This window comes from Chiloscyllium punctatum, chromosome 43 (genome assembly GCF_047496795.1).
Source record: "Chiloscyllium punctatum isolate Juve2018m chromosome 43, sChiPun1.3, whole genome shotgun sequence".
Taxonomy (NCBI): Eukaryota; Metazoa; Chordata; class Chondrichthyes; order Orectolobiformes; family Hemiscylliidae; genus Chiloscyllium; species Chiloscyllium punctatum.
Genome location: NC_092781.1, coordinates 8,320,656 through 8,344,058, shown reverse-complemented (window position 1 = coordinate 8,344,058; position 23,403 = coordinate 8,320,656). Strand labels below are relative to the sequence as shown.

The 23,403-nt window shown below is 42.5% G+C and overlaps 1 protein-coding gene across 1 annotated transcript; it reads right to left on the bottom strand.

The window, feature by feature from the left end:
* Positions 1-919: 919 nt before the first annotated feature.
* Positions 920-22,373, bottom strand: LOC140466506 (procathepsin L-like). The gene is made up of 6 exons (XM_072561989.1): positions 22,242-22,373; positions 21,301-21,423; positions 17,721-17,900; positions 12,593-12,811; positions 3,555-3,657; positions 920-1,144 (listed from the first exon to the last, which is right to left on the bottom strand). Exons 1-5 carry the CDS (start codon positions 22,371-22,373, stop codon positions 3,622-3,624), a joined length of 690 nt encoding a protein of 229 aa, XP_072418090.1. The 3' UTR covers positions 920-1,144; positions 3,555-3,621.
* Between the last annotated feature and the right edge of the window lie 1,030 nt (positions 22,374-23,403).

Below are 23,403 nucleotides of genomic sequence, written 5' to 3'. Positions count from 1 at the left end.
GAGACTGAGTGACACCTGATACGACGGAAGATTGCACACCACCCTGCATAAGCATTGAAACGAGGAAACTGGAGATGAGCACTTGCACTAGACGAGGAACGGACACCCCTGTTACAATTATATATATTTTTTTCCATTCAATATAATTTAAGTCATATTGTCTTGGAATTAACAATGCACGACCAGAACACGGACGTAACACTATGCACACTATTTGTATCTGCAGCACGGGATAGAGAATCCTGGAATTATCTGTGCAGTTTGTCCATGCTGTACCACTCCTAGCAATTTCTCTTGCCCATGATATCGTCAGAAATAAACCAGTATTCGTCTATTTCACAAGATCTGTGTGTGACCTCTTTTTGTCTTTGACGATTCTCCACAAATATTGCTTTGCCATACTTAAAATACTCGGTTTGCCACATTTTCTGTTCAGTGACAATTAGTAGATGAAACTACCCATTCGCATTTGTCTGAACTGAATCTCATCGGGACACTCCCAGTCTACAGTCTGACCGGCTTAACCTGTTTCCAGGAGGGTTTCTGGTTAGACTCTGTACAATTAAGCCTTATTGTCCTCAACAACCCCATTGCATTTATTCAGTAACTGTGCTTGTGTCAAAAAACGCAGACTCTTCAAATTTTCTGTGCATTTGTGGACAACATGGTTTGACAATAGATTTCATAGCAGACTAGGCAATTCATTAGGCACAAAGACAACTACATTCCTTTGGACAAACAAACTCTGAAAATGATTGCTGGCAGCCTTTATTATATTGTTGGTCATCAGCAGTACATGCAGATTGTCTTCGACAAGCTGGAGAATTTATTTACTCTATCATTTACAGTGGCTATATGTATCAATCAGACAATGCCATTGGTTTTATATGAAGCGATAGAAATGGCAAAAATAGTCATTATTTCACTTTTTAAATTTGCAGCAGACAATTAAAGCAATGTCCTTGAATGAGTCAGCATTAACAGAAATGGTCCGGGTTTTCATTCAGCTGGGATTGATGAAGCTCTGTCTTATCAGTTGGCTCGTTACACGACAGGGTACCACACAAAACTGGCAATTCCACAGTGGTTCCCTCTATCCTTAGCAATTTTGATGTACCCGTCTTCACCCCAGTCAGTTCCCCAGCTGGAAAATAAGAAAATCGATTGGTGTTAGAATCAAAATGCTGATAAAAGAGATATGTTTGAAGAAGCAGCTGTTTTAACTCTGGTATGCAATTGGAATTATTTTAGGGACTGAATTCTGGAATTACTGAGCAAGACAATGAGTTGTAAAGAATAAGTTGCATCAGGGTGGAAAGAGTGAATTGTTTTCTTTAACATCAATTGCTGATCTGTATACTACGTATAGACTCACTACAACAATTAAAATGGCATGAGGTGAGATCATTATCAGGGATAGTCTGCAGCTGGAGTAGATACGAAGTTATAATTGAATAGGGCCGAGTGTAAGTGCATATGGCCTCCTGGAGATTTCCTTCTTGCCTTATGGAGGAGGAGATTTTCTCAGGGTTTTTTTCAACCAACATCGTTCTGAGATTGCCTGCCACAGGATAGAGTCTGTAGAGCATGAGTTGATTTGGGCAAAGGTTACCCCGTGTCTCCTAAACTGCAAGGATACTTCGGCCTTAGAATTTGTTCCATATCCGGTTACCCTGCCCAAATCACATTTCCAAGCTTTACCAAACTATTCCAGCACCCATTACCCACTAAATCTACCTTATTAAAGAACAATGTGTGTGTTTTTATAAGCTACCCACATACTGTTTCTTCTTGGAAATCAAGTAGAAATGTGTGTATGTGCCAGTGTGTGCCAGTGTGTGTGTGTGTGCGTGTGTGTGTGTGTGTGTGTGTGTGTGTGTGTGTGTGTGTGTGTATTCACCAGAACCACAGGACTTATTTAATCAAACATTTTGTATCCAATCTGGCCCTGAAGATGTGACTGCTTCTTCCAAACCTGACTGCCGTGATTTAAATGACGGTAGCCAGCGATGCCTCAAAGAATAAATGTCTGAAAGGAGACAGGCGGTGGTAGTTGATGGAAAATATTCATTCTAGAGTTCAGTTACTAATAAAGTACCGCAAGGATCAGTTTCGGATCTACTTTTGTTTGTCGATTTTTATAGAAATGAACTCAATGAAAGAGAAAGATGGTGGACTAATATGCGAATGACATTAAGTTCGTTAGAGGTGTGGACAGTTACTAAGGATGTATGGATTGCAGAGATAAGTAGAAAAGCTGCAGAGCTATGACGACAGGTGGCGAATGCAGTTTAACGTGGTAAAGTGTGAGGTGATTCAGTTTGGAAAGAATCCAATGTAATGGGCGAATGGTCAGATTCGTGCTTGTGCAGATGAGCATAGAGATCTCAGTGTCGAGGTACATCGATGTTTGAATATTGCCTCCCAGGTTGATAGGGTTATTGGGATGGCATGTGGTGTGTTAGCTTTGATTGTTAGGGGGATTCAGTTTCGGAAACAGGAGATCATGCTTCAAGCCATACTAAACTCTGTCGCAACCACATTCTGGGTAATATGCACACTTCTGGTCACCATATTACAGGAAGAATGTGCATGCTTTGGAACGGGTTGAGATGAGATTTACTGGGAAATCGCCAGTTATGGAGGGAGATAGCAAAAGGAAAAGCTGAGGGAGTTAAGGCTGTTTTCGTTAGGATAAAGTTTCAGGTGAATTAATTGAGACACATAAGTTAATTAAAATATTTGATAGGTTGGATAGTGAGAGGCTTTTTTTCCTTGAATGGCGATGGCTGGCAGGAGGGCTTTAAAATCAACAGAGATAGACATTGGACAGATGTCAGTGGTAGTTTCTTTCCTCAGATTGTTGTTGGGGCTTGGAACTCTGCCTGCATCAGTGGAGGTATTGCCACATTTCAGAGTATTTAAATGGTCATTGGTCAGGCATATGGATGAGAATGGAATAGTATTTGCTCCATGGACTTCAGATTGGTTGCACATCGAGTGTAAAAAGACATTTACTGGGCTGTAAAGTTCTATGTTCTACGTTCCAGAATTGGGGCTGTTAATCTGATCCCATCAGTGTCTTAGTGACAAGTAATTAGAGCTGTGTTCTTGTTTTCCTGTGAACAGGTTGTACAGTTGGGTTTGAGATATGACTTTGCCGCCCATTTCCCCAGGAAATTGTTTTCTTTTGTTGTGTATAGCTGTTAATTTTAACCATATGTTTGTAATTTGTACTGGTAAGTTTAAAAACTGGTTGTGATTCAGGGATAATGACACTCTGATGCCTGCCTCTGTGCGAAGCAATACTTCAGACAAGAACCGTACACTTCTAAGTGCAGCGTTACTTGGTGATGGGATACCTGCCTCTGACGTTTTTATTTAGATATCATCTCAGACAGCACAACCATTAAGCATTCAATTCCAGATAAACACAGAGTTACGTGCTCGTTGAACAGATACAAAGGTTGCAGCACAGAGACAGGAAATTCATTCCATGCCACTCTCCCTTCTCCGTCTGTGATCAGGTGTTTGTTATTTCAAAGAGTACGGACCTGTTTTTAACCAGCCAATATCTCATTCCATCCTCAATTCCAAAACCAACGACCAGCACTTCATCAGTTACATATCCATTGCAATTTTCATCATAGTAAACTCCTGTAAGGAGAAACATATTAAATGGTTTATCTGTGAAATATTTAATTAGTGTTAATTTAGCTTTGATTAATGAACACTGACATGTCTGTTTTTACGAACTGTCTTCAAATTGATCGTCCTCACTCCTCACCATGACGTCTGTTGACTTTAATCAATGTTTCCCAATGACATCGCCTCCGCCATTCTCACTTCCTCTCGGCACATCCTTCAGAGTCATAGACTTTTTTAGTGTAGAAATGCTTCGATCCTTCGATGGAAATCGTCCATGCTGAGCACATATCCTCAACCAATCTAGCCCTATTTTCCAGCACTTGGCCAATATCCCTGTAAACCATTCCTATACATCTACCCATCCAGATGCCTTTGCTAATGTTGTATTTGTATCACTCTCCACCACCTCCTCTGGTATTTCATTCCAGACACGTACCATGGTCTGTGCTCCTCAGTTAACGTTTAAATCTTTTCCTTCTCACCGTAAATGTACGGTCTCTAGTTTTGGACTCTCCTCCTCTTTATTCGTCCCATACCCATTATTGTTTATGAACCTCCACAAGCTCACCCTTCAGTCTCTGTCGTACCAGCGAACAAGGCTGCAGCCTTCTCAGCCTCGGGCGAAAGTGAGGAGTACAGATGCTGGAGATCAGAGTCCAGATTAGACTTACGCTGGAAATGCACAGCAGGTCAGGCAGCATCTGAGGAGGGAGGAAAATCGACTTCATCAGGAAGGGCTTTTGTCCGAAACTTGATTTTTCCTCCTCCTCAAATGCTGCCTGTGCTGCTGTGCTTCTCCAGCAAAACTCTAATCTAGGCTCTATTCAGCCTCACTCTAACCTTCAAATACTTCAACCCTTGCTAAGTCCTTGTAAAGTTTTTCTGGATCCTTTCAAATTTAACAAAATCTTTCTGAAAGCAGAAAGTCCAGATTAATATAAAATTCTAAAACTGTCCTTACTAATGTCCTTTGCAGCTAGAACATACCAACGCAAAGCATATACTCAATGCACTGACGAATGCTGCTTTCACTACCCTGTCTACGTGTGACTCCAAAATCATGGAAATATGCATGCAGGCCCGAGGTCTCTTTTTTTTAAAATAACACCTCCGTCAGGCCCTGAAACTTATTGCATACATTTCTTTACTTGCTTTAATTGTCTCCTTTCCATTCGTGCTTGCACTGGACCACCATCCCTTTTCTTATTTAATTTCCTTGTTGCACCCAATCAGACTATCTGTTTTCCAATTGAAGGTCCGACCTTGATTACATTATTCTATTTTATATAATTTTTGTTGTTGTTTTTATATCAATGATTGATAGAGTATCTTGCTGAGATTATTTTCACAGTGGAAAAAATTTACCAGACATTAGCAGAAGACACTGACCATGGTATCTGACCGTGTGAAACATCAGTTTGCTGCCATGTGTGTTAACACATTCTGTTAACTTACAAAATCCTACACCTGGGGTAATGAAGGAGCTCCACTCTGCATTCAGTAAACTCCAGTTTGTCTCCAATTGTGGGTTGTACAGTAGAAGTGCTTTGTGATTTAAAATGTTGATGAAGTCAATCGGGAATGGTCCTGCACATGGAGACGACCAGTATCATCATCACAAGGAGCATGTACAGGCGTCGATCTACCTATTCAGACCACCGTCTTTGCAAGTCATCTCGAGTTGCCACACGAGAGGAGATCAAGAACAGAATAGAAACAGCTGCTGAGAGAAGAGGTGGAGCGGAGAGTGAAGGACTTTCAGCAGGAGGCCGAAAGATGTCAAGTTGAAGGTCTCGCCCTTCCTCTTAATCCAGATACAGTGAGTGTAGTGTCTTCATCTTACAATAAAAAAAACGCTGACATGTGCAGGCACTCAGCAGCACATCAGGACAGTTACACCTCACTGTCAGTTCTCTTAGCTACAGCACAACGTTTTGAGCTATTTGCATCACACCGAATGGAGCAGGTCCATTTCTCATTACCTTTCATGAGCTCAGTTTGTAGTATGATCTAGCTTTAACTCGATGATATCTGACAGTACTAGACGGCATGTAACACGGCGGGAGTGTCGGCAGGAACACGGGTAAGGGTCATGGTCCATGGTAAACTTTGCAGTAATATTAATACCAAAATAGTGACAGCAAATGTGTCTGTAGATGTATGATTTCTAATAACTTTTCTTAAACGGTCGATAATCTGATTCAAAGACATCATCCAGTGCTCCGCGACTTACCTTCTTTATAATGTTGAAAGGATTTCAGACTTGCATTAATCACAACAGACGTCGGTCCTATCTCTCTCACTGCTTGTTCCAATGCTGCCTCGCCTCCCCAAACCCATTTGTAGTCAGTGATTTTAGCAGCAATTTTATCAGATTCAAATCTGCAGTAGCGTCCATCCTAAATTTTAAATAAAATGTTCAAAATGAATAATCATTAAGATCATAATAAAGCTATTTTTTTCTTTTTTTGACACTGATCTGAATTCCCACATTGGCAGCCAATTTATTTTCCCAATCTGTGTGATATTAGTTCACTTTTTTTTAGAAAAAGGTACATTGACAGTGACTTAGCACGAAAACAAACCGTTTGTTCCAACTCGTCCACGCCGATCACATATCCTGATTGTAGTCCCATTCACGAACATTTGGCCCTGAACACTTCCAATCCATATACCCATCGGGGTACCTTTTAAATTTTGTAATTGCCCCAGCCTCCACCACTTGTTCAGGCAGGTCATTCCATACATACATGAGCCTCGTCGCGAAACAATTACAACTCAGATCATTTTTAGGGTTTTCTTGTGTCAAAGTTAATATTTATTGCTCAATGTATTCGAAACATTCTACACTGAGACCAAGCAATGGTATTGCAAATGAATTGAAATGTGAGTGCATGAAGAACATTGTTTTTTGCCTTAACAATTCAATATCCCAATCAAGCTCACCCTCTGGTTAGCTCACAGTGAAACTACATTAGAAAGAGTTGAGCCTCTTCAGAGTTTTCGGTCGACTCATATGAAAATTGTGATCGTACATTAGTGAATTAAAATCTTCACATGCAGATAAACGTTTCCCAAACCGTCAGTAATTGCAACATCAGAATCATTGGATTACAATTAATTAGTATTAGTCTCAGTGCCTATTCAAATTTTTCCCCTTTCATCTTCAGGCTCTGCTCTCTAGGTTTGGACTCCGATCCCATGGCTAAAACATTCTGCTCTTCACCCGATCCATGTACGTCATGATTTTATAAACCTTGATAATATCATCCCTCACCCTCTGTTCCTCCGCTTGGAGAAAAGCCCCAGCCTATTCAGTCTCTCCCGATAACTGAACCCCAATCCCAGCAAAACCCTTGTCAATATTTTCTGCACGCTGTGAAAGTTAACAACATCCTCCTTTTAACAGAGCAACCAAACGTGTGTACAATTTTACAAAAGAGGCCTCGTCAATGTCCTGTACTGCTGCAATATGACGTCCCAATACCTGTATCAATGCTTTGAACACTGAAGGTAACTATGCCAAGTGCCTTCTTCACCATCCTGTCTATCCTCGGTTCCACTTCCTAGGAATTATGCACCTGCACTCTTGGCCTCTCTATAAATTCCTGCATGTTGGAAATGATGGAGTATATTGATTGTCTAAAGTATGGCCACTATGCCCGTGTTTAAACGAAAATTGGACAATTATAAATGTGGTGACTTTGCAGGGTGTTGCTACTGTCTGATGGAGTGAAGATTCTGGTCAATCATTTTCAATTACTTCTCACCAATGTTGCAGTTACTTCAGCTTCAGGACACAGGACAGATCATGATGCCAACTTTAGGGTGAGATTAATACTGGGAGTGATATTGGAATGGGTGTCTGTGTGTAGCAGGAGGGATTGCCACATTCCCCAAATTTAATTCCAAGGTGGCTTAAAATGTAGTTGTGGCAGAGTGTGTCAGCGTTCATTCAAACTTGGCTTGGAGAAGGTGTGATGAGTTGCCTTCCAGAACATTTTTGCGGAATTTTTGATTGGTACTATTCTGTTCAAGAGGGAGTTCAAGGCTTTTGACCCAAAGTCGGTGACGGAATGACAATAAATTTCTGAGCCGGGATGGTGAGTGATTTGAGGGGATATTGTAGGGAGATGTGTCAACTGGATCTATTGCCCTCCTTGGCGGAAGTGGCCTTCGGTTTGGAAGATTCTGTCTACAGTCATCAGTCAACGTCACAGCTGTAGCTCGTGGATTGTACATACTGCTATCACTTTGTGATGATATTGGAGGGAATTAATATTTGTGGATTTGATGCCAGACAAATGGAGTGAATGTCCTGGATGGTGTCAAACCTACTCAGCGTCCAAACATAGAACACTGAACAGTGCAGCACAGTGCAGGCCCTTCGGACCCCAATGTTGTGTCAAACATTTATCTTCATCTAAGATCAACCTAAATACACACCTCTCCAATTGCTGCCGTGCATGTGCTTGACCAGCGGTCGCTTAAATGAGTGAATGTCTCTAACTTTACTACCAAAGCTAGCAGTGCAGTCCACGCATCAAAAACTCTGCAGAACCAACCTACCTCTGGTGTCTTCCCTTTACTTTCTCCAGTGACCATAACCGTATGACCTCTCGTGACAGCCTTTTTCCTAGGTATACGTCTCTGGTTACCTTCCACTTCTTTATCCAAGCCATTTATTTTAAAAAAACAAAGAGCAAAGGCCCAAGAACAGATCTATTGAAATTTGGCTGTCTGTATATGTAATTGGCTGGCCGATAGATGGGAAGTCATTCATTTGAAGGTCGGAGACCAGTGATCTCCTGCAGGGATCTGTTCTTGGGCATTTATGCTCTCTGTTACTGAAATGCTCTCCCACCGAGATATCTGACACCTGGCCTGGCGAATTGCCTCGCTCCAAATCCAATATGGCCTCTCCCAGTCGGCCTATCTATTGATTGCGTCAGTATTACTTCCTGGAAACACCCAACAAAATCATCTCCATCCAGATAATCTGCACCATGGATATTCCAATTAATATTGGGGAATTTCAAATCACCCTCATCAGCAATCTGTTATAGCTGCACGTTTCCAAGATCTACTGTCCAATCTGTCCAATGTCTATAGTAGACAACCAATAAAATAACTGTTTCTTTCTTTGTTGTCGGAGCTGCAGTCATCCAGGGAAGTGGAATTATTCCACTATATCCTTGCCGTTTGTTTCGTTGATGGAAAGGCTTCAAAGATGTTGATAGTGTGCGATTCAGTGATGGTTAAATTATCTCTCTTGTTGGATTATGTCATTGTCTGGCACTTCTCTGGTGAGAATGTTATTTCTCATTTATCTTCGCAAGTGGAGATATTGTCCACACCTTGCTGCATTGGACACAGATTTCTTCAAAATGTGATAAATTCAAATGGTGCTGACAATCGTGTCGATATTCCCCCTGCTTACCTTTTGGATAGAAGGCCACTGACGAAGCAGCTGAAGATGGCTGTACCAAGAAGGCGACACTGAGGAATTCCGATCACATGTGCTGAGCAGAAAGCCGTCAAATAAATGCAAACACCTTCCAGTGTGTTCGATACAATTACAACCAAAATAACTTTTTCTTCCAATTTGAATTCACTGCAGATTTTCTTGGCCTCCTTGACGTCATGTCATGCCTTGAGGGAAAGGGGTGTCATTCTGAATTTCAGTCTTGAGACCAGGTCGTTTCCCCAACTATGGAGTGTAAATTAGGGACGAAAGGTGTACTGAATCACAAGCCGAGTATTCGTGCTGGAGTCCAAACTGAGGCTACCAAATTGGCAATTTATAATACTGAGCAGTTCTGATCCCAATGCCAATATAATTCATTCAGGGGTGAGTGAGGTGATCAACATGAGAGGACAACGACATGCAAATGTGTTCAGCATTGCTTGTAGATTTAGGGATTGGGAAATATCAAGTATCAGTTGAGGAAGGGTACACCTGCCGTTATCTGACCTCACTGCACCACGTCCCAACCCAGCCAAACACACCCCTACTCAAAGCTGTGTTGTGATCGTCACCCCACTCCTCTCACTCAGTCACTTACTGTTGGTCTGTTACCCAAGATCAATACCAGCCCTCAGGATGTTGTTGTAATGAATGTTACTGCCTTCCTGTTGAGCAGGGCCACTGGCCTCTGGCTGGTAATGACCACTCCTTGGCCCTGTCATTTGTGCAAAGCACTTCTCTTGTCCAGCTCGGTGCCTGAGTGACAATATCGACACTGGAGCTTCATGAAAAGAGGGGACTCTGTTAATGTTGATTTGCCATCACCTCCATAAAACATAGCCAGAGAATAGGTTTAGTTTAGAGTGATGCCCAGTCACCAGATCATGTACGCCTGTCATATGACGAGACAGTTTCTTTCATTCATTTGTTTCTTTGGCCAATGAAACGCTGGAGTTTTGAGAGTAGAGTGCGTGGGCAGACAATGAATTAAAGTCTGCGTTTCCTGTGGCCTCAGGCTACCACAGGAACAATTTAACAGTGTTGACACAAACCCAAAACAAAAGCAACTGCTGTCCTAGATAATAACGCACAAGTCATCTGCAATGAATCCAGACATGAGAGTGTGGACGAGCTGTTGTAAGGACTTGAAGAATGAACTGAAGAACAAGGTGAAACTGTGTGGCATTGAAACAAAGAGCTGGGATTTGCACGCAAGAGGCTGATCCCAATCAAATCCAATACTCGGGTCAATTGTGACGTGTAGACAGACAACAACGGCGTCTGGAGGAACAACATCAACTGTAAAGCAACTTACGCAAAACCGTCTCCTGAGTATCGATTCAAGCCAAGTTTCTTAATTACACCACAATATGTCAAATGTCAACCCAGCAAGTTGCACGGTAAATGACATTCCTAAAGAGTAAACACCTCTCTTAACAAAGGACAATATTTATACACAGACCTACCAACGACATGAGCACATAATTCGAAGATTTCTCATCAAACGTTTATAACTTCTCATAGCTCACACTCCAAAAGTTTTCATGTAAAATTGCAGCTTATATTAGAGTGACTGACCAGCATGATGGCGTATATGGGAGAAGCAGACAGACTAAAAGTGGTTACCGTTATTCCTGACTCTTCAGATCTGTCCTTCGCTGTGTTAGGATGTTAACTGTTGTTGTGGATGGTGCACGTACCCGTCTGAAGGACAGAACAGGCTGAATGTTCCGTTGATTCAGCTGAACATCACCTCCACATGCGAGCTCACAGTATCATAGAATCCCCAGAGTGTACAAAATGCCCATTCGGCCCTACTTTATCCCTGTAACCCTCAGTCTCCCATGTCTTAGACACCTAACCAATAATTCCCTGCTCACTATGATTAGCTTAACATAGACAATCCCCCTAACCTCCACATCCTTGTACTGTGGAAATGGTGAGCATTAATTCACAGAAATTGTAGTACTCTTAACTCCTCAGACGCATTGGCTGAGGGTACGAGGTGCTGTGTCAAGATGTAGGAGAGCATTCCAAGATAAGGTTGTGATGACTGAGAGTGCTGAAAGATTATATTCTCTCAGCCTCCTTAATGCTGCTTGTACAGTGACACTTTCAGAAACCTGTGGGCAGATTCTCAGGGAAGGATTGACACGGATCCAGGATGGCAGTTCCCGTTTGAAAAGCGCTGCATTCCACGGTCTGTTGCCATGGATATTGGAAAATGTCCGTGCTTTTGAAAACCACATTAGGATTTTCATTTGAGTTATTTACTGTAACGGGCATCTTTTTTGCACATACAGTGAAATGTGTTGTATTGTGCTGCCACGCTGCAGCACCATCTCAAAACACATTTAAAGTCACAAGCGACAATATAATGGAGAAAGAAATGGAGAAATAAAGAGAACGTCCAACTTCATAGTCCTTGCTAAGTGCTCCATCATGGACATGCTGGTCAGGCATGTGTCCCCTTCTCTATCACCGTCGGAATGAAAGTCGCCCAATCTTTGGCAGCATCTTGACTCAGCTGATGCCTTGGTAAAAAGGAGGTCTTGATGGACCTCAGCAAAGTAGTTGGCACTGATGCTGCTTGGCATGACATTGGTCCAAACACGATTCTGTTGTTACCACGAGGCTGCTTTAGACATCATTTACTAATGCAATCACTGCAGTTGCTGCCGGATCTAGTACTGGGCCTAAGCTCCATTGCTGCCTCCATGAATCTGTGATGGCGACCTGCATTGACAGGTACCCTAACTCACCTCCTCCCCATCTCCATGAATCTGTGCTGGACACAAATCATGACAGGAACCCGAAAACATCTTTCCCCTCCCTCCATTAATCTGCGCTGGATAGCGACACTGACAGAAACAAAACCAATCGGCACTAATCTATGATGGATGCAGTAATGACAGGAAACCAAACTCACCTTTTCTGCCTCCATGAATCTGAGCTGGATACAGATACTGACAGGAAACAAATCTCAGATCCGCTCTGCCTCCGTCAACGCCTGCTGGATACAGGCATTGACAGAAAACTAACCCACTTGCACGCTACCTCCATGAATCTGTGCTGGGTGCGGATGCTGCCAAAATCCCAGACTCACCTGCACAGCTAATTTTGTGAATCTATGATAGACGCAGACATTGCCATGAACGAAAACAGAGCTCATCTGCTGCCTGCACGAAACTGTACTCAATACGGACACTGCCAGGGACCTAGACTCGTCACCGCCTGAGCAGCCATGAATTGGCGTCAGGACAGGAGCAATAAGCAACCCAAACTCTCTTGGCTATCTCCGTTGTGAGTCCATGCTGCTCGACACACTCACAGGTTTCGCTGCTCTTCACCAAGAGGTAATTAAAATAAACTCCAATAAAACTTGCATGTGAACACAGACAGGACAGAAGAAATGAAATAAAACGAAATGAGAATCCCGACTCCACCACAATCTTACTAGAAGTCTTGGGGATTTACCTTTCCTGTGTAAGGGTAAGTTTCCTCAGAGTTGATGCCTTGAAATTCAATCACTTGAAGAAAGCCGTGCCATGCGAATCCCATGGAGCATCCATCAGTTGGTTTACTACAATCAATTAGATTCTGTTCACTGAGAGAAACCAGGTTTCCATGTCTTTTTGCCCACTGTCCTTCTATGCTACCAGTTGCACTGAAAGCCCAGGAAGAACGACATTGACCCTAGTGTTGACAGAAATATAACCACATTAAATCATATTGATCGAAAAACGATAGCCAGTTTGCATCTACATTCATTTGGAACACCGTCTCACACGAATGCTCTTCATCTAAATGTTTGTTCAGGTTTCTCAGAATTACACGGAACCTGTGAATATCGGTGTGCCTGGGTTCAGATGTGATTTGATTTATGTATTGTCACGTGTCGCGAACAACAGTGAAACCCTTTGTTTATGACCAAAAGAGGCACATGATAGTATGCGAGGATGAAGAGATCAAAACAGAGTTGGACAAATGGTACTTCGCAGAGAGTGGGCACAAGGCAAATTCAATGTCAGCAAGCTCAGTAGGATTTGAGCTAGAGAGTTTCAAAGCAGACTAAAAACAGCTGGGGAAAAGCTGTTCCTGCATCTGCTGGTGGATGTGTTCCAGCTTTAGTATCTTCTACCTGACGGAATGCATGTAAGTAGTACATTACCGGGGTGAGGTAGGTCCTTGATGATGTTGCCTGCCGTTTCATGGCAGCGAGATGTGTAAATAGAGTTCATAGATAGAGTATTCGATTCAATGATCGTCTGGGACTCGCATACAACCTTCATTAGTTTGTTATGATCCTGAGCTTCGCAGTTGCTAGACCTGGCCTTCTGGACCCAGACAGTATGCGCTCAAAGGTGCAACTGTCGAATTTAGTGATGGTCCTTGTTCACATGCCAATATTCCTGAGCTCTCTGAGGAAGAAGAGGCATTGTTGTATATTTTCCAACGGCACAAACACATGGTATTTTCCGGAAAGTGTGTCCATTATGGTCAGTCTAGGAAATTTGACATTTCCATTCTCTCAACCTTATTCCCATTGATGTAGATGGAGCGTGTTGTTCTCCTTTCATTCTGAAGTTAATTATGTGTTCTTTAATATTACCGGAATTGAGAGAGAGAGAAGCTATTCCCATTGCACCACGTCAATGATCCCTCTATCTCCATTGTGTCTTTTCATTCATCGTTAACAAATCTCCCTCCTGTTGCAGTGCTGTCGTCAGTGAATGTATAGATGGTGATCGTTCATAATTCGTGTGTGTATAGGTAGTACAGTAACTACCTATTGGGGGACGCAAGTGGTGAAGGTTATTCGGGAGAAGGTACAGTTGCCTATCTTCAATGATTGTTATCTGTGGATACAGCAGATAGCTGCGGATACAGTTGCAGACGACAGAATCATGACCAATGTCACAGGGTTTTGAGTTCAATGTGGCAAAAGTGTGATAAGAGTGTTGAAGGCAGAGGCATAGTCAATGAGCAGGAGTCTGACAAAAGTGTCCTATTCCCAACGTTCAAGGCTTGCAGGGCGAGAGATATTTCACCCACCGTGTCTCTGTTACTTTAATAGGCAAATTTTAATTGTCAGAGGGAGGCTGGGAGAATGGAGTTGATGTGGGTCCTCACCAGCTTTTCGAAACCCTTCATGATTATTGTGCTCAGGTCACTGGTCTGCAATCATTAAGGAACAATGGATGAGTTTTGTTTCCTCACTTATGAATATGATGGTGGTCTTCTTGAAGCAGGTTGGGACTTCAGCTTGTAGAAGAGAGAGTTTGAAGATGTCGGAGATTTTTCCGCTAGCTGGACCACACTGGAGCTATGTTGCCTGGCGGGGACAGTGTTTGGGCCAAGCAGCGTCCTGAGGGTTTTTCCCAGGAGAACTAATCTGATTTCTACAGCAGTGACCAACAACTTGAAGCATTGATATGTAAGAGGATTCTTTGGTTATGAAAAGTCTTCTTAATACCAAAACTTGACTCATTATTCAATTTCCTCTCTTGACAAATTCGCAAAATGCATTGGCTATCGAGGGAGCATAGCATGGCTCTCAGAGAGGGACATGATGAACGCTGTTTCCGATTAGTTACAAACGACCATGGTGTTCGAGCAGACCAAATAGGATCTCAGGGCAAAATGCACAGGCTCCAGTTGTATGGGCCTTGCCCATGAACTTTGGCATCTGGCATTTGCTCGTCCCCAGTCCAGGTATCGACCATAGTCTGGTGCCAGGGCGGGGAGTTGTCCTTGCGTCTGCAATGCAGAGACTTGGTTTCAACAGTCCTTTGGCTACAAAGTGACTAGTTCGGGGATTGGGAACGGTTGTCACAGGGAGAAGAGTTTGCAATTCTTCACCTCTGAGGGCTGTGCGTTGAGAGGTCTGGGAGATTGCAGTTATGAGCGAGGTTGGGTGATAACACGTTAAGCAATGGTGAATAAAATGAATCTTGGATGGGAAGGGATTCCATAAAGTTGTTGGATGAGGTGTGATGGTGTTAGCAGCACAGCCTTACCTCTGCAAAGCTTGCTCCTCTTCCTTCCACATGCGGCACCAGGCTCTCAGTACACACATTGATCCTATGTGACCATGTCATTAGGCATCATGGTGGTGCAGTTTTATTAAGGCTTCTCTCCACCGAGAGAGAAACAGCCAGGTGTAAGGTCAAGCTGATACCACATATCGAAAAGGATCAAATAACGTACGAGGTTAGTCACACTTGCCACTATACCTCATTTTCCTTCATTGTCTCAGATTTCATGAATACCAGTTTCTGGGTTGGGCAGGAAGGATCGGACACATTGTTGCAGCCTGCTAGCCCTGCAAGGGTTTGTTCAGTCAGTCTCGCAGCAATTGTGTCTGTCGGGCGTGAGGGAGCACTGACAATGCTGAGCAGAACAGGGCAGCAGTTTGGAGCTGGAGGCTCAGCCACTTCTATGATATCTGGAGTCTGGGTCTTCGGAGTGACCTGTGTGTTTTCCTCCTCCAGCAGGGCACTGTCCCTATTACTTGTGATTAGAAAGTGGCACCTCTACTACAGGCCTGTGGAGCAGTTGGCGATGGGGTACAGCTTTGTGCCCATGGCCAGCAGACGCTGAGGGTGCTGGGCCTGCTTCTCCATGGCAACTGGCACACTGTCCTTGGACTTTAGATGATTCATTGATTGGGGTATCTGGGTCCCCGCAGAGTATCTGTCATCTTTCAAGTGTACATCCCTGTCTGCTGCATCTGCTGCTCCCTGGTACATGTTGATTTTTGCCGACACCACGGTCTCTTTTGCCCGTCCCGGGACGCTGGCAGCCCTCTGAGTGCTGTAGGAAATGACACAGTGAGGTGCTTACCAGAAAGTGCTCCCACACCCTCAATAGCTCACATTCCCAGGGAGCTGGTGGTGTGAGCTGGACGCAGCCTTACTGATATTTCCTCTGAGGCCGCAATACTTTCATGCTCAGAGAATGAGGAGGTGTCTTCTTTTCCTGTGGAGCTAGAGTAGATGCTGATGGAACCGACAGAACACGAGAGACAGAAGTTTCTGGGACCAATGCAAAGACACACTGAAGAATTAATGAGACTGACAGAGTGCTAACAAGTCAGTGATTAGTTGTATTTACTCGCTTAGTGGGATGTGGGTGTATCATGTTTTCTTGTGAGAAACAGGAGTCACTCCTCACAGGCTGAGGAATCTGGTGTCAGACACCTCTCCACCAATCCAAGAGCTTTCTGTCCTCCAGTGTTCTCTCATCTCCTGGAATGACAGAAACGGAAGGATTGAGTGAGAGATTTAAGTTTGGCATGGCCGTTGGTGTTGGTACATGACGGGAGTTATTCCGAGTAGTGAAGTGGCAATGCCGATGCGATTTAGGTTTTGAAGATGAGGAAGACCTCAGTGACAGCATAAATCTGGGTAGGAGGGGGTGCTGAGGCTGGGATAGAGTGAGTCGGAGGGGGCAGGTGGGTGTTCACAGCGATTCTGACACATAGCATTCTGATGGCAATGTTGGTTGTTTTTCTGTAGCATTCTCTGGCATGTTCGAAGGCATTCCTATCTGAGCAGGGCAATGTTACCATGCTCCTGCTCATGTGGGTTCACAGCAGCTTTTTCATGATGGGTCAGCTCCCAGGATATCGGTAACTAATCAGGAATCTATTGAATTGCACCGGGAAGAATGTGTGGGAAGATTAGACACGGAGCGGATATGGGGATGTTATAGCTGCATTGTCGTAGCTGACGAGATGCTTTTGATAACGTCGGTGAGAAATCTCACTGAGCCTCGTGGTGGTATCCCTCCCAAAAATTCAGTCCAACTGACACTTAGTGAATTACAGTATAATCTGATCTTTTACAGTATAATCCGATCCATCATCACATATCTTATCATGCGGAACTGTGGATGTCTGCATATCAAACTGAGATTGCAGACTGGGAATGAATCATCTGGTGTCCCTTTTTGATGTGTAGGGAGGGATACATGTCGGTTTGAAAGGGGATGAAACATGTCCCATCCTCTGAGTAATGTATGAAGTATATACTTCATATACTTCCCAGCAGGCTCTGCCCTCCTGTCGATCAGCCTTGTCAAGTTGGAGACAATGATTGAGAAAGGTACAACGCCCAACCGAAGTGAACTGTGCATGTGTTTTTAAATTTGGGGTGTCGAGCAAATGATCGAATATTATTTGAATAAGACTGGACATGGTATCACAGGGAAGCTTGGGCACTGCAGCTTGCAACATTACCATGATTGAGTTGTACCAATTTACATCTGAACTTATATTTATTACAGCGGAATTGTACTTGTAGACTTCAATTTTACAACTTAATCTAACCATTGAATTTGTTTTTGCGGTAAGATTTCTCCAGATATTATGAGTAAAAGCACGAACATTACCATTGATACATATACCATGCTGCCTTGCCTGACCATAATCAATACCAGGAAACAAATGCAACAAGAAAACAGGAGAAGCAATTTGGGTTAAAAATGATCTACTGAAACTGAGCCTTTCCTAACAATTCCCACAAGCTGATCATAACGTCCAATCCTGTTGAAAAATTAATGTCTGCACTTAATAATCTTGAGAGCTTTTTCTGATTTTTACCTGGTTTTTCACTGGAGTAACTAAACCTTCTCTTCGCCAGTCAACAGTTGCAGTTCTAAATTCAATGGGACTTTCTTCAGATTCAATACTTTCATCTCTTTCATCAGCTTCAATTTCAGTCATGTTAACAGCTTCGATTCGGCGATGTCCATTCATGAGCTTATTGAACTCTTCATTGGTCTGAAAATTCAAACACATTGGTGAAATGATTAACTTTTAGTGGTGATTATGTAGAAGAAGTGTCAATAACGTAAGAGAGCTACATTCTACATATTCGCTGACTTTAGCATGAAGTGCGGGCCAAGCAATGAGGGCTCTCGTTACTCGTGTTTAATTTTTGACTGAGCAGCAGGCAAATAAGTGGCCATCCATTTCGTACCAATCCAATATAAAGCTGTGTGAGAAGCGTCGAGCAGCTCAAATATCTCTTTTCGATCGTTCAGTTACCAAAATGGCAGGAGCTTTATACATGTGTTTCATTTTGGAAGAATTAGTTCGATAGGCATTTCTGATCATTAAAACTTGACTGGTCAATTTCATCATGGAAGGATAGATTAAGTCACCTCAGATTGGTGGGGTTTATTGGTGTTTGAGATGAACCTTCCCAATCAGGAGGATTTCTAATTCCATCACCAGCCTGATCTGATTTCCAGATAACACGTTGGTCTTGAGTTGGCCTCATGGCCTATGGATCATTAGATTTAGATGCGAAACTCAGATTGTTCATTTTCATGAAGATACTGGATTGGAATGGTTAGAAAAGGACCAGATTTGATGCTATCCATCATCATATATCTTATCATGCGGATCTGTGGATGTCCGCATATGAAACTGAGATTGCAGACTGGAAATGAATCATCTGGTGTATCTTTTTGATGGATAGGGAGGGATACATGTCGGTTTGAAAGGGGAATGAACATGTCCCATTCTCTGAGTAATAAGCGTGGCCCTCGGTTCATGCAAAAGTCAGAGTTGCGCCTGCCTTTTTGCAGGCTATATGGAGCATGCCTTGTTCCAGTCCTGCTCTGACCCCTGTCAAGTTCTGTCTCTGATCCATTGATTGTTGCTTCCTACTCTCACCCAGAATTAGAAATAGTAATCAATTTTACTCCGAATTTCCACCCTTCTCCCAACTTCACCTGGAATCTCTGAAAATCTTCCTTTCCTTTCTTGATTTTAGAGTTTCAATTTAAGGGCGAGACCATCTACTCTCTCCCGCAGTTATGTTGAACTACGTCTCCTCACACCCTGCGATCTTCAGATTCCATTCCATTTCCCAGGTTCTCCACCTGTACTGCATGTTCATCGGTGTCACCACCCACTGGGGTGTTTGTAACATCTTCGTTTTTCCTTACCTAAGGTCTCCTCTCAATGCCGTTGACAGGCATTTCAGCTGTCTTACTCAGTTTGTGCAATTATTTCCTCCCCCATTAGAACATAGCAAATAGAAACATGAGTAGACTAGTGGCCCCTCCACCTTGCTACATCATTACATTCAGCCTCTCCCTATCGCTGGAATCCTCCAGTCCTGCCAAAATACTTGTAAATCTTTTCGGAACCCTTTCAAGTTTCACAACATCTTTCCGAGTGGAATGAGACTAGACTTGCACGCAATATACCAACAGTGGCCTAACCAATGCCCTCTACAACAGCAACATGACCTCCCAACAGCTCTATTCAATAACATTACAAATATAGGGGAGAATAACAAATGCTTTCTTCACTGAACTATCTTCCTGCAAAGACATTCAGGCCTCAGAGAGAAGGAATTCCTCTTCATCTCGATTTCAAAACGCTGTCCATTTATTGTAATTCGATGATGTCAAGTCCTAGCCTCTCTCATTCGCGTCAACATCATCTGTGCACTCATCCTGTCAAACCCAGTAAGAACATGTAAATTTCAAAGGGATCACCTGTCATTCTTCTAAACCCCATTCACTAAAGTCCCAACCTGATTAGCCTTTACTTGCGTGACAATCTTTGGTGCAGTTGTTCCCCTTCATCCCAGAAGGAAAATAGGATTATTTCTGTCTTCACTTTCCATAATCCCATTCTCTGTTTTCTGTTTAGCGAATAAATCCTCAACCAATGCCAATATGTTACGCATTTCACCATAATCTTTTATTTTGTTTAGCAACAGCTGATGTGGCCCTGCATGAAATGTCTTTTAAAATTGCAAGTGAACACAATCTATTGGCTTTCCTGTGGTTAAAAAAGTGTTGCCTGTTTGTTCACTTATTAACATTTGTGTGCACATAGGGCCAGCAAGTTATTAAAGAGGCAAAATAAATATTTGCCTTTAATGCAGAGCAAAGACAGCATCAAAGTGGGGAAGTCTTGTTGCGATTGGACAAAGTCAGTCAGACAGCACAGAGGGCACTGTGATTAGCATTGATTTCACTCGTTGCGGAGGAATATTTGGAAGGAAAGTTGAAGCAGGTTAATCAAAACTATTCCTACGAAGAAGAGAGTTATCACAAAGAAACAGTTTGACAGACTGGGTCCACTTCTCATGAGGGATGAGAAGATTAAGTGCTGAACTTACTGAAACAAATAAGATAAGAAGGCGATTGACAGGGCTAATGGTGAGCGGATGCTTTTCTTGATGGGAAAGGTGAGTACAGAACAATGTCCTGGCATAGACATTGACGCTACTATTTACTAATCTATGTCACTTAACTCTGTGATCTGCCTGTGTTGTTCGCAAGTCAAAGCTTTTCACTGTGCCTTGGTACACATGACATTAAATTCAATCCGATTCAATTCAATTCAATTAAGTTCAATTCAGCTCAATTCAATCCAATTCAATTCAATTCAAGCCAATTCAATACAAATCATTTCTTTTCGATTCAAGGGATGCTGGTGTAATGCTGATGTCATTAGTCACATTTTTTTGAAGTGCCGAGAATAGGGGAAATGACCAACTGTCCTGAGGAGCAATAATACAGAGAGCAGGATTATTCTTTAATATGTTTGGAAAGCGGGCTAGTTTATCCGCTGTGTATAAAGTTTAGCCAGCGATAGGTAGGACAGAGGCAGAGATCCAGCAGACTCAAGAAGAATATTATAGCCGAAGGGAGGAGCCTCCACAGTACAGAATGCAACTCCGGCGTCCAGACTTCATAATAGACAGCATCGATGAAGGCTCAACAACACAAAGGTGTATCCATGCCGTCCATAGGGTGTGCTCAAGCCAGCCAGTTCTGTATAATGCAAATTAGTTGTACAAAATATGATTATGCAAGTGAGCAGAAATTGTCAAATTCAGGGGATTGCCAATCATTAGCGTTCTCTTCCAAGAGAGAAATGGAGACTTGAGTCATGGAATATCTTCAAACTTGAGAGAGATTATTCTGATTTCCAGAAGAGTTACGGGTAATGGAAGCCTGGAATGAGAAGGAAGGAATCAACAAATTGGAGTAAAGTGAGATCAGACATTTAGTGTACTGAATGAGTGAGTCAGCTTGGGGGACCAAATGACCAAGTGCTGCTCCTGTTGCTGAATATAACCTTGTACCAGCTTCACAATTTCCCAATGACCGGCATCAAATAGGTCGTAGACGATATATCCTGTACACACCAGATCTCCAAACTTGTTCAGTCCCAATTTAGATGTGCGTTTCCCCAATGAGTGCTCGAGGTTGTGTTGTTCGATGTATCTCATATTTTCCTCCCATATCATTCTCCTGTAGCTCTCCTCATCCTGAATAAACAGATTAATATAATTAGACTCCAGCTTCTTTCATTCATAAAATAATATAGACGCATTAAAAACAGTTTGTGAAATCTGAAATAACATTTTCCTGTCAGGATTCACCGTCCCACCCAGATGTGAAAATGATTACTGAGGTTACCCAGACCCAACTCAACATAATGCACCCATCGCAAAACCTGTCGAGCTGCCAGTCTGAGAGATTCATGCTGAAAGTGAATTAAAATTAAATAGCTGAACAAGAGCCCATGCCTGAAGCAAAATTAGGCCAGTGGTAAGCATGGCATTTTTTGCAAAACAGCTGAGGCCACTACATGGGCAATTACTGTCCATGTATGTATCTTCTTAAACTGTTGTGTGAGAGAACTGCGTTAAGCTGCCAGCATAGTAAAGTGGGTTTCGGCAAAGAGATGCTTCATTGAATGGGCCGCTTGGGATGATCAGACGGCTCCCCCATCCCTCAGTCTCCAAGATGCCCACTTACAAATGCCTCTTCAACACCAAGAATGGATCTTAATCTTCTAGAGTCAGATTTGTGTTTTTTGTCGTAAATCCAACAGGACTGCAGCGGGATCCTAGTAAATTAAGATAAACCAAGTCGCTGCTGATTCACTTTGTGTTTGGTCAGTTCATTAATGAAGATAGAAACTTGTAGAATACCATTGAATTTCAAGATCAATATTTTCTCAATGTCACTTCACTCAGCAGATGCCTCTCATTGACTGCAACTACATATTCTCAATCTCTGTCAATTGTGTGCAGTCCATTCTTATTCTGAATGAGCTGAACAGTACAGACTCTCCTTTTACCTTGGTGTATTGGTTCCCACGTTGTGATTTCCAGTTTTTCCAGTCTTCGTCCAATTTTGAATCAAATTTGTCTGTTGAGACTGAAGCCAGAATAGATACCTCCACACTGCACAGCAACAGCCGGACGTTCATGATGCACAACCTAATACGCAGGACCAGTAGGTTTTAGACAGGGAGTGGGCAACTATCAAGTCAGCTGTTTCCTTATTCTGAGAAGAAACAATACACATTGTACAAATAATACAAACAATAAAAAAACAACATTTCATCCAATGCTGAAAGTTTAATGTAATTCACCTTCACGAGACATCGTCTGTGGACTGGAATCTTCCAGCACTAGATTGATCAAATTAATGACGTACCAAATTGAAAAACAAATATTGGAAACAACACAGTATGATGAAATTGTACTTTTTCATAAACAGCCTCTGTGTGATGAACGTTATTTGAGTCACGGTCCACAGTTCATGTCGTGATAATTATATTGCAATAAGTTCTTAGAAGGTTTGACTGTGGGATTAGCAACAGGAAAAGATGTAAATGTATCAGTATCTACTGTCACTTTAGACAATGCAAAAAGCATCCGAAGACTACATGTAAACCGCGAGTTGAAAGCGAAGGAAGAAATTGAAACAAATTCAATCAAAATGAACGATACAGGTAAAACAAATCAAACCGAAAAAGCTTGTATGTCCTCAGTAAAAAGACAGAATTAATAGTTCCCAAATTGAATGTGTGCAGCATTTTTAAAATGTTGATGTAAAAAGTCACAAAGAAATGGATATGACATGAAAGTTGTTTCAGAGATGTGTTTCCAAAATGATCACGGCAGGGAACATTCAATTGAGTATTCAAGAATCCTTCATGTTTATGAAGTCAACGAACATAGCGGAGGGAATTTTGCCAGCTAGTTTGATAATCTTCAATGTGAAAAGGGGATATTGAAAAGAGAGGCAAGCGTTTGTTTTTTTACACAGAGTCTGGTACATGCCTGGAAAATGCTGTCAGTTGATGTGCTAGAAGTAGATGCAATGTCGAAGTTAAGAGACATTTTGACAGACACATGAACAGGCAGGATATGGAGGGTCACATAACATGTGAAATCAGATGAGGTTAAATTAGAAAATCATCATGGTAGGCGCATGCATGGTGGTCTGAAAGG